We start from the raw sequence: 17,907 nt of genomic DNA, 5'->3' as shown, positions 1-17,907 counted from the left end.
GGAAAATAGTCTAAAGAGAGAACAGGCGAGGCAGACTAGACTAAACTGTGGGAGGCTTTCAGGCTCTTTGATAAAGAATTTTGACTAATAATTAATAAGCTAATTGCTTCCGTGGAAAAGCTAAAGAGCGTAGAAGATGAAGTGGGTAATTTCAAAAGAAATAAAAACTCTTTAAATATCTAACGGAGAGGAGCAGCACAGGAAGAGAGGTAGCAGATGTGCTGGCAAAACCGACAAGGAGAAGGAAATACTGGCAGACATAAAGACAAGCCAGCAGAAATCACCCAAAGTGCAGAGGGAAAGGCTTTAAAAAATTAAACCAGAATGTACAAGAGATGTGGTGTAACGCTAAGCTGTCAAAAACACACAGAATTATGATTTCAGAAGGGGAAGAAAGGTTAACACAGCAAAAGAAATAGTTGAAGAAATAATGGCTGAGAACTTTTCAAAATTGGTGACAGATACCACCACACAGGATCACTGAAAAGACCTCGGTATGTTGTGCAGTAACTGCTCAAAAAATGAACTAATGAATGAAGAGGAAGAAAGGAAGAAAAGGAAAGAAAAATCTTAGACAGGTGAAGAGAAAACTAACCAACAGAACACCATGCAGAAGAACTACAGCAAAACTGTCATCAAAACTCTGTCAGCAGCGGGGCAGTGTCCGACCTTCCCTGAGGCACCGAGTAACCTGCCCTGTTAACTCTGAAGAAGCCCAACCACGCAAGAGTCAGGTCTTCTCGTGCAAACAACTGAGCAAGGGTACCACAAACAGAGCCTGGGAGAAATTTGAAAGGAAGCTCTTCACCTATCGCAGGGTAACAGCAAAAGAAAGGTATGTAGAAATTTCTAACTATTGAGATAGCAAACAATACACTTAAAAATAATCTATGAGGCAAAGGGAAGCATTTCGAAGAAAACTTTTAAATATTTTGGACTGAATCAAAATAATCTGTCAAAATTGATGTGTTTAATGTTAATCTTTAAGCTTATATTTAGCCAAACGTGATGTAATTTCTGTGATCCCAGAATTGAGATGGCTGAGGCAGGGAGGCGACAGTCTAAGGCCAGCTTGGCCTACGTAGTAATTGAGGTCACACAATAAGAACTTGTGCTAGCCCAGTGGCCCAGCACTCACCTAGCATGTGCAAGACTCTGAGTGTGGTTCTCAGCACCGGAAAAGACCTAGATAAACCTGTTATCTAAAGTCAGAAAGCCTCGAGAAAGACAATTAAAACAAAGCAAAGAAATGACAATTATTAGAGAAGCAACAAAACAAATCAATGATAAACTAGTTCTTTTAAAATATTAATCGTATTAATTAACAATTTATCCAAGTTATTTAAAAGTATTAAGACACAAAGTATAAACATGAGGAATGAGTGAGAGGTAGTAATGTACTAACACTACATTAAACACACAACCATGGGCCATGATGCACACACACTGTGCTCATCAGCCTTCAACATACCCAACACACGCAGGATTGCCCGGGAGGAAACAGCCTATGTAGTGCTGTGAATGTCTGAGAACTTGAATTAGAAGCTTAAAACTTTCCAAAACAACACCCACCAACTACCTGGGACTTATTCGATAATTTAAACAGGCATACAATGAAAAATAGTAAATATATAATCTCTGTGAGAAAAGTCAAAAGAAACTCCCCAAGACCTTTTCATACGGGCAGATTTTCCTCATAACAAAATCTAGCGAATATGTTACAAGAAAAAATTATATACCTGTATCATTTCTCATGAGTATAAGGATTTCACCAAATCAGCGAACTGACGTGAGGAGCATGTTGGAAGGATGATATAAAACAGCCACTGAGTTCAAGCCTGAGAATGCAAGGCTGGTCCAATATTCAAAAGTTCAATCCATAGAATATGAATGTGCTACAAAGAAACAAAAACCATCCCAGTATATCAAGATAATATTTTTAAAACTTCAATATGCACTACTGATTTTAAAAAAGAAAAAGCTCGTTAGTAAATGTGGCAGCATGCGGATCTCAGGAGTTGAGAGCTAAGTCTGATGCGTTTCCCCTGCACCAAAACACGCAAGCACAAACGCTGCTTTTAAAATCAGCATAGAAGGGGCTTTCCAACTCAGTGAAGAATACTGAGCAAGTGTCATGTCAGGGTCACAGATGATTAACATAAGCTCATACTGCTTTCCCCAACAATTATGTTCCTATCACAACACAGTGAACAGACTGAGGAATGGAGCAGCGACCTCCCTCACTGTCAACAAACAACGGGTGTGGGACTTCAAGTAACATCGAGACCAGAAATCCACAGTTCCTATTGCCTACTGTCTCTTACCTCAAGACTGACAGGAAATCAGCAAAAACAGAAGTTCTAGCAATGACTCCGAGGGAAGTCAAGAGGCTTCAGAGAACATTAGTGACTTGTTAAAATTTCTTACAAATGCTGAAAAGATCAAGGTTTCCACTGAAAAAGGTGACATCAACTCATTTAGAAGGCTGACTTAAAATTCCGTTCTGGAGAAGCAGTCAGAAGCGTTCACGTAAGCTTTGGTGTGCCCGTTCTCCTCCCAAGGTCCATACAAGAGGAAGGGAGTTGTCTGAGTGTTTAGTCGATAAGGAGATGGGATTTCTTTTGTGTTATAAAGTACAACACAACCTTGGGAATTTGCGCTCCTGATATTTTAAACACATAATTAGATTAAAAGATGAATATAAGGGAAGAAAGATGGTAAAGGAATGCACTGGAAGGCAGCATATGTTCCATGCATGGGTCTGTTTTCACTGTTAGTCTTAATTTTTCACAATGAGAATGTATTAGTTAAAATAAACAAGACGCATGCAAAGAAGAATACAACAGCAATCTTCTGGGTTAGAAATGAGATATGACAGACCCAGAGAAAGGCAGAGGTTAGCAATTTATTATACATTTTGCCCAATTAGCAGCCATGTAAAACCCTGAGAAATAAGGGGACACTGTCTTCTAAACCTCACTCTATAGACCAAACTGCTGTATATCTGATGCCACTGGACATGGGTCTGGAAATTCAGAACCGTGCTTGACAGTGTCTTCAGAACATATCTACTCTCAGTCCTTTGTTTTCCTTTTTTAGCAATGACTCCATTTGAAGTGACCAATCAAACACGTGTCACAGAATTCATCTTCCTGGGATTCTCCAACCACTCCAGCCTACGGGGCTTCTTCTTCCTGGTCTTCCTGGCCATTTACCTGACAACTCTCCTGGGGAACACACTCATGATGGTGGCCACCAGGGTCAGCCCTGCTCTGAACACTCCCATGTACTATTTCCTCAGCAACTTGAGCTTCCTGGACATCTGCTACACGTCCACCACCATTCCGGCCATGCTAGTGAACTTCTTCCGGGAGAAGAAGACCATCTCCTATGAGGGCTGCCTCTCCCAGATCTTCTTCTTTGTGACATGTGCTGGAACTGAATATGTTTTGTTGGCCGCCATGGCTTATGACCGCTATGTGGCCATTTGCTACCCTCTTCGGTATCCAGTTCTCATGAGCACAAGGGTCTGTATCTGCTTGGTGATTGGGTCCTGGCTCTGTGGCTTGGTGAATTCTGTGACTCACACAGCATTGGCAACCACACTCACTCTGTGTGGCCCCAACCAGATCAGCCACTTTCTCTGTGACATCCCACTGCTCCTGAAGCTCTCCTGCTCAGACACCTCTGTCAACGAATCTGTCCTCCATGTGGCCAGTGCCACCATTGGCCTGAGCCCCTGCCTGTTCACTGCAGGCTCCTACATTTTCATCATCTCTGCCATCCTGAGGATTCCCTCTGCTCAGGGCAGGAGAAAGGCCTTCTCCACCTGTGCCTCACACCTCACTGTGGTGGTAGTCTTCTTTGGAACAGCCAACTTCAACTATGACAGACCCAGGGAAGGCTACTCCCTGGACATGGACATATTGGTGTCTGTGCTCTTCTGTGTTGTGACCCCCATGTTGAACCCTATCATCTACAGCCTGAGAAACAAGGAGGTCAAAGGTGCTCTGGGAAAGCTGATTGGAGCGCATTCCCTAACAGTAACAACGCCTAGAGAGTAACCCAACATTCTGTCCTTGCTATACGACATTGTCATTTACAAAGTTCATGCTCCAGAACCACATAATCAAGTTTCACAAAGAGAATCAGAGAACAATTAAGTCCATCTATGGTTTTGTGTTTAGCTGCACCCATTCATAGCTATCCTAGGATGCATGTGCCCAATGGGCCATGCATTAGACATGCCTCAACCACAAATCGTCAAACTGGAACTCACAGTCCCCTGCAGAGGTGACGGCACCTTGGAGAATGGGTCCGATAAATGAATCAGACTAAAGTTTGATACAATAGCCAACTTTATTCAGAGCATCTGACAATTTATATTCTGAGAGCTAAGAAGAGTCACATGAGTAAAGTGTGCAATTACAAGGGCAAGCTGAATATGACAGAAACGTATTTTTCCAGCTATGATGAAGAACATGAAGAAAACTGACTATCTACTAGAGCTTGGAGGAGCACAAAAACACATTCCAAGGACAATTCCAAGTTTTGGAGAAACTGAGGACATGACTCATGTGTTGTTTTCTTGCGGTTTTCTCAGAAACACTCAGGATTCTCCACACATGACTCCATTCTTGGGCTATATTCTGACTTTTCCTCCTTTATTTTGAAACACAGGCTATCCAGAGTGGTTTTGGTTTGAGATGTTGTAGATAAATCTGTCATTTGATGGGTAAGTATTCTATAAGCAAGCAAATTATAAATATAATGAAAAACACTAGAACAGTAAAAGCACGGTCTGTATACTCTGCCACCAAGAACAGGAATCCAAACTGTCTAATACTATTGGTTACATTATTATTTGGATCAGAAAAAAACAATCTAAGGAATAGCTTGAAAAAGACACATATAATTACTAGCTCTGGTGTCTTCAAGAACAGAAGCCCGTAGTTGCCTTTAATTAGAATACAAATGTCACTATGTCCTATGCAAATAAGAAGTGATTTAAATCCCAAGGAAAATTAAATGCAGTCCCTTCTCCATATGAAACGAATGAGTCTATTATGGCTCCCAGGTCCAGTCATAACAGGGTCATTAGTAAAGATAACAGGAGCTGTATTCATTCAGTCTACAAGTCGAAGCAAAGGAGCATGAGGAACATAAAACATACAGTATACAGATTAATGCACTCGCTGCAGATGCATAGGTCAAAGCAGATAGCATTGCCAGAAAAAGATTTTCAGGTGACAGGGGACTCATAGAATAACTTCTCCCTTGTGCACATGGCCTTAGCTTGGCCCCGGGTGGGCAGACTTGACTTCTGATGATGTGGTCTGTATCTCCTTTGCCATATTCTGCCAACTTCCATTGTCTCCTTGCCCTCTGCTATTGTCCTTGATAGCCTATGGCCAGAGAAGCCAAAGAGGAATTCATGTTTCAGCAGACCCATCTGCAGTAACACATCCATATCCCTTCCCAATTTTCTTCTGCAGAAGTAAATGCACTAGCTTGCTTTTTCCTTCTGCAATAAAACCAGGGTGGTTAGAATGTGCATAAATATTAGTCTAATGCTGGAAATAACCCTACAACCTAAGCAGAATCTGAAGCAATATTTAAAGGCGTATGAGCTAACTGTAATAGACGGATCCAAGCAGGCAGCTTCACCTGTTGGACAGAGGAAAAGGAAATATTAATAGATTGATGAATATCTGGACCATGAATCCCTCTTATACCCTTAGATGAGCCATCAATAAAATAAATGTCTGCCTGTAGATATTATTCTACCCTCCAAACATCACGTGTCCTCCACATGTCTTGCCTCAGCACGTGCATGTCTCAGTTGACATCACTGTGCCAATCAGCCTGAGTCTGAGGAAGCAGCAAGAAACTGCAGCCCACCACCAGATGATTTTGGTGCATTTCTCTCTATGGAGTCCCAACAAATGCAGCTCAACTATGCAATGTGAGGCAGACCAATACATGTGTGTTGTTAACAGAGAATCCTTCAGCACATGTCCTTTCACGTGCTTGCTTTAGCGGAACATCCTCTCTCCTGTGTCTGTTTCAGCTAAATGCTCCTTCATGAATCTGCCTTAGTCTTTCACCTGTGTCCACCTCAGCTAAACACTCCTTCACATGTCTGCCCCCAGCAAAACACCATCCAACCAACTTTCCAAGCTTCTACTTCATGCCATCCTTTATGTAATACCAGAGATCATTTGGCATGTCATTTTTTATTGCTATTATAAAGTCAAACAAGAAACAGAGAAACTCCAAGCGCTGGTGATAACACCTTGGCTTAGAATCCCTGTTGATCACATTCACTTAAGAACACTCAGACGGGTGAGCGGTGCCTCTCCTCTTTGGTCCAGCATCTTGGTCCAGCATCTGAAAAGTCCATTAAGATGCATAGCAACAATGTTCGAAAATGTTGAATCCTTGACATTCTATTTTGAAATAAATCTGGCAAACCTCCAAAGGGCACTTTGTGTCGCTACTCATACTTTCATTTGTATATATTATTTGTACAAAATAATGGGTTCACCCTGACATTTTCAAGCATGGGAACAATGTTCTTGGATCATGATTACCCCATCATTCTTTCTTGTTCTCCTTCCTTTGTCTTCTGGTCTTTCCTTTGCCAAGTAGTCTCCCTTAATGCCATTATAAAATGTCTACATTCCACATACAAGAGAAAACTGTGATATTTATCTTTCTGAGCCTGGCTTATTTCTTATATATGATGATCTCTAGTTCCTTCCATTTTCCCACAAATGACAGAATTTCAATTTTCAATGGCTGAATAGTACTCGAATGTGCATCTATACCACATTCCCTTATCCATACACTGACGCATGCCCAAGGCTGATTTTATAACTTGGCCCTGACAAACAGTGCTGTCATGTGTAGGCAGGCATCTTTATTACACACCGAATTCAGTATGGATGAGCATCTTAAATAGAATCTGTATTACTTATAAGACATATGATGATTCCAAGTGGGTTTCCTCAGAGAGTGGGGGAAGGGCTCCTCTGAGGGCAAAGGGGGGTGTCAATGGAATTTTTTTTAATTTTGTTAGTTCTTTTTAAAAACTATTGCTTTACATCTTGACTATAGTTTCCCCTCCCTCCCCTCCTCTCAGTCCTCTTACCTCTTCCATGCCCCTCAATCCACTTCTGCTCCTCTCTTAAGAAAAGGTCAGGTTCCCTTTGGATAGCAGCCAAATATAGCAAATAAAATTGCAGTAAGACACCTGCCCTTGTATTAAGGGCGGATGAGAACTTGGTATGAGGAAAAGGGTCCCAAAAGGCAGCAAAAGAATCAGAGACAACTCCTGCTCCCACTGTTGGGAATAGAACTACCTAGGTTAGTCCCTTGCAGGCTCCCTGGTTATCAGCTCAGTCTCTGTGAACTCCTATGAGCCAAGGCTAGTTGATTCTCTGGGTTTTCTCATAGTATTGTTGACCTCTCTGGCTCCTACAATTCTTTCCTCTCCCTCTTCTGCAGGAGTCCCCAAGCCCTGCCTAATGTTTGGCTGTGGGTCTCTGCATCTGTTTCCATCAATTTCTGGATGAAGCCCCTCCGATGACAGTTAGGCTAGGCACCAATCTATAAGTATAGTAGAACATCATTAGAAATTGCCCCACATGTGGCCCACACATATACAGCCACCCAATTAGATAAGATGGATGAAGCAAAGAAGTGCAGGCCAACAGGAACCGGATGTAGATCTCTCCTGAGAGACACAGCCAGAATACAGCAAATACATAGGTGAATGCCAGCAGCAAACCACTGAACTGACAACGGGACCCTCATTGAAGGAATCAGAGAAAGAACTGGAAGAGCTTGAAGGGGCTCAAGACCCCTTATGAACAACAGTGCCAACCAACCAGAGCTTCCAGGGACTAAGCCACTACCCAAAGACTATACATGGACTGACCCTGGGCTCCAACCTCATAGGTAGCAATGAATAGCCTAGTAAGAGCACCAGTGGAAGGGGAAGCCCTTGGTCCTGCCAAGACTGAACCCCCAGTGATTGTTGGGGGGAGGGCGGTAATGGGGGGAGGATGGGGAGGGGAACACCAATATAGAAGGGAAGGGGGAGGGGCTAGGGGGGATTTTGGCAAACCGGGAAGGGGAATAACAATCAAAATGTAAATAAATACTCAAGTTAATAACAATGGGGGAAAAAAAGAAAAGCAATCTTTTCATCGACTTTTTTTTTTTTTTGCCAGTCTTGTTTGGTTCTATCCTAGATCTCTGGACCCTTCAGGCAGTGTCAGGGATGGGCTCCCTCTCATGGCATGGATCTTAAGATGGTTGGCCACTCCCACAATTTCTGCAACACCTTTACCTCAACACATCTTAGAGGCAGGACAAATTGTAGGTCAAAGGTTTTGTGGCCGGGTTGATGTCCCAATCCCTCTACTAGAAGTCTTTGAAACATAGTAAGTTATATCTTGGGGTTTCAATAGGAAAGTAGATTCTAATATCACAGAGGGTGGATATCTGCCCAACTCTTGTGCCATTTAAGGATTATTGTAAATAGTAAAGGTTGTGTCTTTTATCCAGGAACTGAATGATAAAGGCGGGATAGAAACCCAAATTAAGATTTAAAATGTCTACAAGTCCTGTAGGGGAGACCAGAGGAGAAGGCTGGTTCAGGCTCTATATCCCCCATTGATAGGAGTCTTAGCTAGGGTTACCCACTTTGATTTCTGGAAGTTTCTATTGCACTAGTTTTCTAGCTCATCCCTGAGATGCCACCCCACAGTATTCTCTCCCTCCTTCCTCTCTCTTCCCTCCAGCCTCCAATTTTTGGTTGTTTGGCCTGACTTCAGTGAAGAATAGACTACCTGAGCCCATCATATTTTTCCTGTAAACTTCCCTCCATCTGACCTGATCCCTCCTGTTTCCATCTCTGTGCACCACCCCTCCATCTATTCTACTTTCCCTTCCCAGAGACACTCGTCAGTACCCTTGAGCCCTCCTTGTTACTTAGCTTCTCTGAGTTTGTGGATTGTAGGAGCGCTTTGCTTTAATTAATGGAAAAAATTTAATGTTCTAGTACTTGTGCAAATCTAGTTGTATTTTCTTATTCTTGTTAAAAGGGTTTCATCAATTCTTATATTAATGCTCTAACAGATCCATAAGAGACATGATGAAATTTTGGACTTATCATTTATTTTCTAATTCTATATTTCACAGTGTTATAATGCTTAAAGTGTTTGGGGAAGCTTTGTGTTGAAGTCTCAGTCTCCAGATGATTTGCTCATTGAGCAGTGGTTCAATTTTGAGGGCTCTGTTCTATCAATGAATTGTCTCATCAATGGACTTATAGTCTGATGGAGTTACTGGGAGGGGGTGGGCAGTGGAATCTGACTGGAATGTGTTTGCCGTGAAAAGTATCTGTTTACTGTTCTCTCTCTCTCCTGCTCCTCCTTGCCCTTCTCTGTCTCGGATAACCAGAGCATCGATGCTCCAAAATGCCACTCTGCCATGATGTTTTGTTTCCAGAAGTAAGGAATGAACCAACCATTGGTAGAAACTTTCAGAACTGTGAGAGAAGAAATCTTTTCTTCTCTGAAGTGGATTTTCTCAGATGCTTATCACAGGGACAAAGTGTCTAACACAGTCAGAGGTTTTGTTGTTCTAATGGTTTCGTGTTTTGATTTAATGTTGTTCAAGTGGATTTAATGTTGTTCAAGTGGTTCTTTTGGTCATCTGGCCTGACTTCAATGAGGAAGAGAATACCCAAGTCTGTCACACTCTTCCTGTAAGCTTCCAGCTGTAGTCATCAACAGCAGCCTGTTGACCATACTGTAGTCTTCACCCCACACAGAGGTCTATGATACTCCAGAGCTGAATTTAAATGGAAACTTTATTTCAGAGAAAGGCTGCTGATAGTTTTGAGCCTGTTTCACTCTCGCACATCACAAGTTCCCAGATTCCCACATTCTATGGGCTCTAATATTACCACACTCTCTGTAATTCCATTACGCACGCACATATCATCCAGCTCTCTCAGTTCAGATAGCTTGTACCACTTAGGAAGACTGTTTCCTAGAAGCATTCTTAAGATTTATTTGTTTTTATTTATATGAATATGCTGTATCTGTCTTCAGACACACTAGAAGAGGGCATCAGATCCCATTACAGATGGTTGTGAGTCACCATGTGGTTGCTGGGAATTGAACTCAGGACCTCTGGAAGAGCAGTCAGTGCTCTTAACCACTGAGCCATCTCTCCGGCCCCTCCTGGAAGTATTCTTAATGTGAATGCAGTATTAAAAAGCCTACCATAAGTATTTCAGTGTAAAGAATGTTGACATAAGAAATAATACAATTATGTGTGGGTAGAAGTAAAAGAGGGAGTGTAGGTTATATACCCTCTATTTAGAAGCCTCCAGTCTCACCACAGAGATAGTCTGCTACCCTTCTCTGGCTTTATATTTTAGGACTAGCAGCTATTGGAGACAGCATGCAACAGCTACCACCACCCCTAGGGTCTGCTGCCTCTGATGCTGCTATGAGATCCACAGGAAGATGACTACTTTTCAGTTCCCATCCTATCCTCCTTTCTTTCAATTACCTTACACATGGCTCTCATTGACAAAATCCAAAATAGAAGCCTGTTGGCAAGAGAGTCTAGGAATATGGCTTACCACACTTTCCACCTCTACGTTGTAGAGAAGAATGCAAGAGGATAGAGTTGGTGCTGAAAACCAATGCCAAGTGTGTGGATCATCCTGACTTGCAGAATGGGAAACAAGACACTTGAAGAAGAGAGAAGGCATTCTGGAGACGACCAGCTCCAGCAAGTTGTGTGTAGGATCTGAGGGTTCAAATGAAGAATCCTTGAAAGTATCAGTGTTGAATCCCCTATCTGTCAGAACCCAGCCCGAGTGGAGTTGTGTGAGGAGGATTCTGAGTGCTTCTGAGAATACTCCAAGCAAACAAGACTTGTGATCTCAGTTTCTTCAAAACACAGAAATGTTCTTTGAATGTGTGTGTGTGTGTGTGTGTGTTTGCGCACGTGCATGTGTGTTTCTTTCAGAGTTTACTTCAGATTATTCATTACAACTGACTGTTACTATTTGTTTATATTTCTCTATGTAAAAATGTGTTTTTGACACATTAGCTTGTCCTTATGATAGTACACTTTACTCATGTGATTCTTTTTAACTCTCAGAATATAAATTGTTGGGTGCTCTGAATAAAGTTGTCTGTTGCATCCGAGTTTAATCTGACTCATTTATTAGCCCCCTTCTCCTAGGTCCCACTGCTATTCTTAAGCAGTAAAAATGTGGCACCATGGATGGGAACTGAAGTTGGTTGTGAGATAAGAGAGTGGGGGCCCTCAGAGAAGGAGGTGAGTGAGAATAATGGGGCAGGGAACAGGGTAGGCTTTGCTGTATTGTGATCTTGTAGGCTTTTTAAAGAAAGCAGGAGCACAAGTATTAAAGTCACAGCTATTGACTGCACGTTGTTTACGATTATAATCCCTGGCTTCCAGAAGAAGGAACTTTAGATAAAGAAGTATGGAACCCAGTCTGAAAGAATAACAAAAAGACATGTAAACATGAAGGAAAGATCCCCATTCAATTTGGGTCACCTGGGCACTAATTCACACTGTTATAAAAATACTTAAGGAAGAGAAGGAGGATACTAATCACTAGGAAGATAAGGCTAATTTCTTGAATGAGTATAAAGTGGATAATCAAACATTAAATTTGTTTTTTTAAGGCAAAAAAGGAGATTTTTTCCCCATTCAGGCGAAATCGAAAGTAAAAACAGCACCACTGACCTGACTCCCTCAGCTTCCTCTCTGGAGCCTCCTTTAAAGGTATCTTCCTTCCATTGCCTGAAGATGACCCTGAAGCATAATAATCTAATCTTGAATTCTCTCCACTTCCTGATGACGATTTGGGAGACCCTATGCAAACGCTGGTTTACAACCTATTTGAACTTGGGCATGCAGCCTCCTGAGCTACACATGTATTTCCAGTGCAATTTCAACATAATCAAGGGGTTTATATGTACTAACCCACTATTTAAAACTCTAGAAGGAAAGACAGCACTGGATATTCCTCGCATACTATCTCTTGAGGCAAAAGAAGAACTACAACTATTTGAATCCAAAACTAAAAGAGGCATTTGTGTATTGTGTGGATCCTCCATTGCCTTTAAACTTATTTATTTTCTCCAATAATTGTCTCATACAGGTCTTATGGTACAAGAGGATAAACCTTGGTAATGGATATATTTATACCATAAAAGCAGTAAAATACTAACTTTTTTCCTTCCTCTTCTTGATTAATTAGTAAATCAGGGGAGAGCTCAATGTCAACAATTATATGGATTTGAACCTTTCTGTTTCTCGACAATAAACTGAAGTTCAATTTCCCAGGGAACGCATGAGTTTTTTGAGCTTTACTTACAGAAGGTGGATGAGAAGCTGTTTACAGGAGTGTGGGTTACCCCAAAGCAACCACACTGGACAGTCTTCACTTAGTATTAACGGTGGCTTCCCTATAACCACATAGATGGAGCTCCCTTCCTAAGTCTTCCACAGTCTCTGTACTTGAGCCCCAATCCAAGCCACCAGAGCCATGTGCAGTTAGGACAAAGTTGCAAACAACTGCTTAGGAGAAATGGCTCTCAGGTGAGGTGCCAGCAAATCCCCCTGCTTTCTCTGTCTCTGGGAGAATGTCAGAAGACAACAACCCATCTATACTGGTGCCTTGCAAGCAGCTGATCTGAGTAAGATGGTGGTGGTCTGACTAGGAGAATAGTGCGCTGGACAACAGGGGATGATGTAATTTAAAAGTCAGAGAAGTCATGTGACTGAGCAGGAATCCAAATATTTCAATTTGCAGAGACATTTAGTCAATACTGTATCTATAGACCTAAAATCAAAATGCAACTAAAACATTACCACTATGTATACTGTGAAAGGCTCCTAATCTTGTTGACTAGAAATCATCAACATGGAGTGGCTCACTCGTCCAGTCCCCATTCTGAGTTCTCTATTCCAATGATGGCCAAAGCATCTGTCGCAAATCAGACACCATAAAAAGCCTTAGTCCCCTGTCACATAATCATTGTCACAATGCTCTAGAATTTGGAGCAAAGTTCTTTTCTCCAAGTAATTCCCTTTCTTCTGAGAAATATCCCTTAGGTGCCCTGATATTGAAGCTATCCATATGAATTGTGTGTCCCTTGACCTATCAAGACCTACACAAGTGGAATAGCACATGGCACATGGCACCGTGGAAATGGCACAGGCAAGGTTAGGCTCAAAAGATGTTAAAGGGTAAGTTAACTGCATGGGGAAGTGCCTTAGGCTTCCACACCCCTCACTCAGCCACGCTGAAGAGGGAAACTGTTCAAGGGCTGTTGACTTGAAGTTGGTTCGCACACATTCTGCAAGCATGCTGGGCTTGAACTTAGTGTCCTTCTACCTCCTCTTGAATGCTGGGATTATAGAAGGTGTGGCCTGGCTTGAGAAAGTATGTCACTGGGGGTGGTGCAGGATGGGGCTTTAGGGTGTCCCAACTTCTTTCCATTTCCAGTGTTCTGTCCTCATCATGCTTGTGGTTCAAGATGTGAGCTCTCAACTTTTTGCTTCAGACACCATGCCTCCCAGCCATGATGGTGATAAACTCTTGCCTTTGCAACAATAAGCCTAAATAAATTCTTTCTTCAATAAGTTGCCTTGGTCATGGTTTTATACCACAGCAACAGAAGAGGAACTGAGAGTATCTAAGAACTGAGAAAGCCCTAATAGTTTGCTTCCCTGGTTGGCAGAAACATAGGAGGTCTCCCACAGTGAGCGAGTTAGATGCTCTGGACCTTCTTTGGTTTCACATAAGGAAGAAATTAAAGGCTGGGGGAGACTGAATGTTAGAATGAATGTATGATTTAATGTCTATTCACCCACTGGGTGGAGAGTCGGAAGATGTGACTCGAAATCAAATGTATGAGAGAGGATCCCTGGCATTCTTATAAAGCTACCTTACAGATCTTACAACTGAAACTGTGGTAATGGAATTACTTAAGTGCAGTTAGAGTAACTGTATTCGGGGGTATCATGAGCCAAGTGACAGCACACAACCATCAATGTCAAGTGAGCGTGGTTACGGTAACAGATTGCAGACTCAAGGCAACAATCAGGATAGTTTGTCCTGCACTAATCTAATGACTTTAGTTAGTTAGCCATACTGTTCCCAGAAGCGAAATGGATAGAGTTCCACGTTTTCTGTGCAAAAGAAAAGGGCAAGGTCCAAGGAACATACTTCAAACCTGAATCGTAAAACACAAGTCAAGGTTTCTCCACCAATTCCTACACTGAATTGGTGAATTGATGAATTGGTGTATTGGCCTCTTTGTATTTCTAGACCCTTTGAATGATAGACTGGGTCTCCTTGTAGAACTCCCGAATACTACCAAAAGTTTGTGCAGTTAATCTCTCTCCTTACCTTCCCCTAAAGGACCTTAGACCAAGGTAACTACATTTGGAGGAAAGACATTAATCAGATTGAGAGTCAGGGGAGAACTACTAGGTGTTGGCTCTGAAATGACAAATTCTAGGTGAACCAAAATATCTACTGACCACAGTTAGAGTAGGGGTTCATGGAAGTGAGGTGATCAAAGGTGCTAACCCCAGTCCACTGCACGGCATCCCATTGGGTCCCTGAGTTCTTCCTGTGGTCATCCACCCACTTCCTATATCCACTAGCTTTTCCACCTGGCCTCATTATTCCCAGAACAACAACTCTGAGACTAATTATTTATGAATAAATACCTAAGCCATAAGCTTTGGCTTATTCCCAAATAGCTCTTAATTTACATAACCAATTTATTCTATTCTATGTCTTCCACAAGGCTATTTACCTCTCCTCAGTTTCATTTGTCTGCCTACTCTGAGCCCAGGACAAAAATCTTCCTTCTCCATCTAACTGCCAGAGTCCCCCCTCCCTTTCTCTGACTGATGTCCAACCTTCTAATTTTGCCTCAGCTCATTGGCCATTGGTTTTGGAAGCCCTGTGAGTACCTAAGGTGAATAACTGGGACCATCTGGGGGAAGTCAGATCAACTTTACTTTGGGTGATTCAAGGCTTGTAAAGTTTTGGGGTTCTGAGGGTAGGAACATCCAGGTTAGGCAAAGGTCCTCGGCTGTGGGTTTAGGATACCGCCATGCCTCATTAGCATGGGGAAACATTTCAGGAATCTCAGGTGCTACCTGAGAAGGTTCTTATCAGGAGAAAAGAACTTGATCCTGTAATCTCAGGTAGAGACATGTGGGGGGTGGCTTAAAATTCTCCAGACAAGGTCAGAGAAGGGAGTCCCCCATATTACCCTACGCTCAGAGGCTCTCTGGTCATGGTGAATTTTTGACATTCATTAATAGAGTTTCCCCACAAGAATGGTCCCCAGAGACTCATATACTTGAATGCTTTGTTCCTAGTTGTTGGTGGTATGTTTAGGAAGAATTAGAAGGTACGGCCTTGCTGGTTGAGGTATGTCATTAGGGATGTCATTTTGAAATCTCAAAACCCCACACCAGACCCAACAATCTCTCTCTCTTCCTCTCTCCCTTTCCCTCTCCTTCCCTCCCTCCCCCTGTCTCCCCATCCCCCATCCCTCTGTGGATCAGACATCAGCTTTTAGCTAGTACTCTAGCACCGTGCCTGCCTGCCTGCTACCATGTTCCCCACCATGATGTTCATGGACTAACCCTCTGAGACTGTAAGCCAGCCCCAAATTAAATGCTTCCTTTATAAAGTGTCTCTTCACAGCAACAGAACAGTAACTAAGAAACATGTTGATCCATTGATTGGTATTATGATGCCTGGAACAAATGAACAAAAATGTAACTACTTCCAATTGCCAAGCATTTGCATGTCCAAGGGTAGGAAATAAAACTGAAAAAAAAATATTCAGAGTTCTTTCGTATTAGTAAAATTGCTGAGGTCCCAGTGGTGTGGGGCACTTAAGAGCTAATTCCTGTAGAGGGTAAGTTATTTCATCTAGTTTCTCCTACAAATGTGGTGCACAATGCAGGAGGCATCTGGATGCTGGTGTCAATGTATTCCTCATCTCTGTGTCACTCTGGGTCATTTAGCAGTCCCCCCAAAGCTGCTAGGTTCAGAAGGAGCCCTGCGACAGGCTCAGGTTACCAAGCAAGATGCTCTACACTTGATCCCTCTGAGTCAACCTACCCCATAGGGCTAGATATGCCCTCAGATAATGGTGCTGACTGGAGCCTGAGATATAACAGCTAATGAGGGCTATAGGTCCTGTGCTCAATGCCCTCCTTTTTTGCCCTCTAACGTGCATAAAGTTAGTAGACAGCCCCCTCTTCTTTTTCTCACTATTCTTTATAAAGAGTGCCAGTGAACGGTGAATTGTGTTATCAACGGTTTAGTTACAGAGTACCTAGATGGAGCTGTGATTTCAGAGAAGTATTTTGAAAAGAGGATGTGTTGGGATGGGGGACAATTTCTCGGTGTTAATCAGGAGCATACTGTTTCTGCTGAGTGTGCGTTTAGTTTGGAGCTTAAGGACTTGCGTGGTTGCTGATTAATCAAAGGAATAAATTATACCAGGCATTCGAGTTGGTGCCCAGTACCCTCCTCATCTCTGTGTGCCCTTCTGAAGTATAATGAGACAGATGGGAGTGACCTAGTTCTCTCTGGTGGGCTGAGAAGGTGCTAAGAATTGTTTAAAAGAAAAAAGCAGTGGACACTGTTCCACTATTGTGAGAAGCTCCATCAGCACTGATGCTAAGTCCTTCAACCTCCTCATACGGATAGCTTCGGATCCTTCTAACACTCATGCTCCTTTACGAGGAGTGTGGGACAGCTAAAATCCCTAACTAGCAGCCGTTGGCGTCTGTCATGCTGCCTTGAGCAAAGTAGTTGTTAGTAAAGGTCAGCTGAGGTCCCCTTACCAGCCCCAGCCACTCAGAACACTTCCTGATGTTTTAGGATGCCATGAGAGGATCTTAACTGTTTACTCTGGACCCTGAGAGCATAGACTCAGCCATGGCTTCTCACAGCAGCATGTGCTGGACTTGCCCTGAAAACACTTCCATCCAGAGCAAGGAGCAAATTTCCCTGGTGGCCTAGCACAGAGACTGCTACCACCACTGGAGCAAAAGGGTCAATGTCATGACTGTTTGCAACACAAACCTTTACTTCCACGGAAGGTTTGCTGTGGTCGGTACAAACACCTTCTTTCCTGCCTAAACATACACGCAGGCCATTTGGCTCACGTGGTGAACCAGCTGAAAAACACCCTCACCTGTTGTTCCCTTTGGTGTTGCCACGTTAGTCTCAATAAAAGGCTTATCTGATGCGGTGGCTTCTTGCCTATCTTTAGTGGACTGGGCTGAGCAGGTAACACACACAAAGAAGCAGCCTCAGCAGAGATGGGAGAGCGGCTGAGACGCCCAGCCACTAATGTGGAAAAGCAGCTGGCTGCTCTAACAGCTGGAGAATAATCATGGAAGCCACCCAAGTTTTAGATGCACTGAACCCCAAAACTGAGTGGCCATGACATCCACAGTGACAGACTCGGGAGCTGCTAGAGACCATGATAGCAGCAGAGAGGGAGTCACAGCAAAGCATCAGCAATGGAGAGGCAGTTGAGAGGTGACATCATTGCCAGGGATGTTGCCAGTGATGTTGACAGAAGCAACAAAGGCAGCTTTAAGAGCCAAAGTCCTAGAAACACCAAGAATCAGAGTTGCAATGCTAACTGCTATGTGCTACGTTTTATGTCAACTTCATGCAAGATAGAGTCATTTGGGAAGATGTAACTTCCATTGAAAAGATGCCTCCGCCAGACTGGCCTGTGCACCAATCGTATGACACATTGTCTTGGTGGATGATTTGACATG

General features: G+C 42.8%; 1 protein-coding gene across 2 annotated transcripts; it reads left to right on the top strand.

Moving 5' to 3' along the window:
- The first annotated feature begins 326 nt into the window (after window positions 1-326).
- Window positions 327-8,175, top strand: Or13l2 (olfactory receptor family 13 subfamily L member 2). 2 transcript variants are annotated; one of them, XM_087629041.1, is made up of 2 exons: window positions 327-835; window positions 3,100-8,175. In XM_087629041.1, exon 2 carries the CDS (start codon window positions 3,102-3,104, stop codon window positions 4,062-4,064), a length of 963 nt encoding a protein of 320 aa, XP_087485167.1. In that variant the 5' UTR covers window positions 327-835; window positions 3,100-3,101; the 3' UTR covers window positions 4,065-8,175.
- Window positions 8,176-17,907: the final 9,732 nt, after the last annotated feature.

This window comes from Rattus norvegicus, chromosome 2 (assembly GCF_021556685.1).
Source record: "Rattus norvegicus strain SHRSP/BbbUtx chromosome 2, alternate assembly SHRSP_T2T, whole genome shotgun sequence".
Lineage (NCBI taxonomy): Eukaryota > Metazoa > Chordata > Mammalia > Rodentia > Muridae > Rattus > Rattus norvegicus.
The sequence above is the reverse complement of the archived record's forward strand: the minus strand, read 5'-3'. Positions and strand labels throughout refer to the sequence as shown.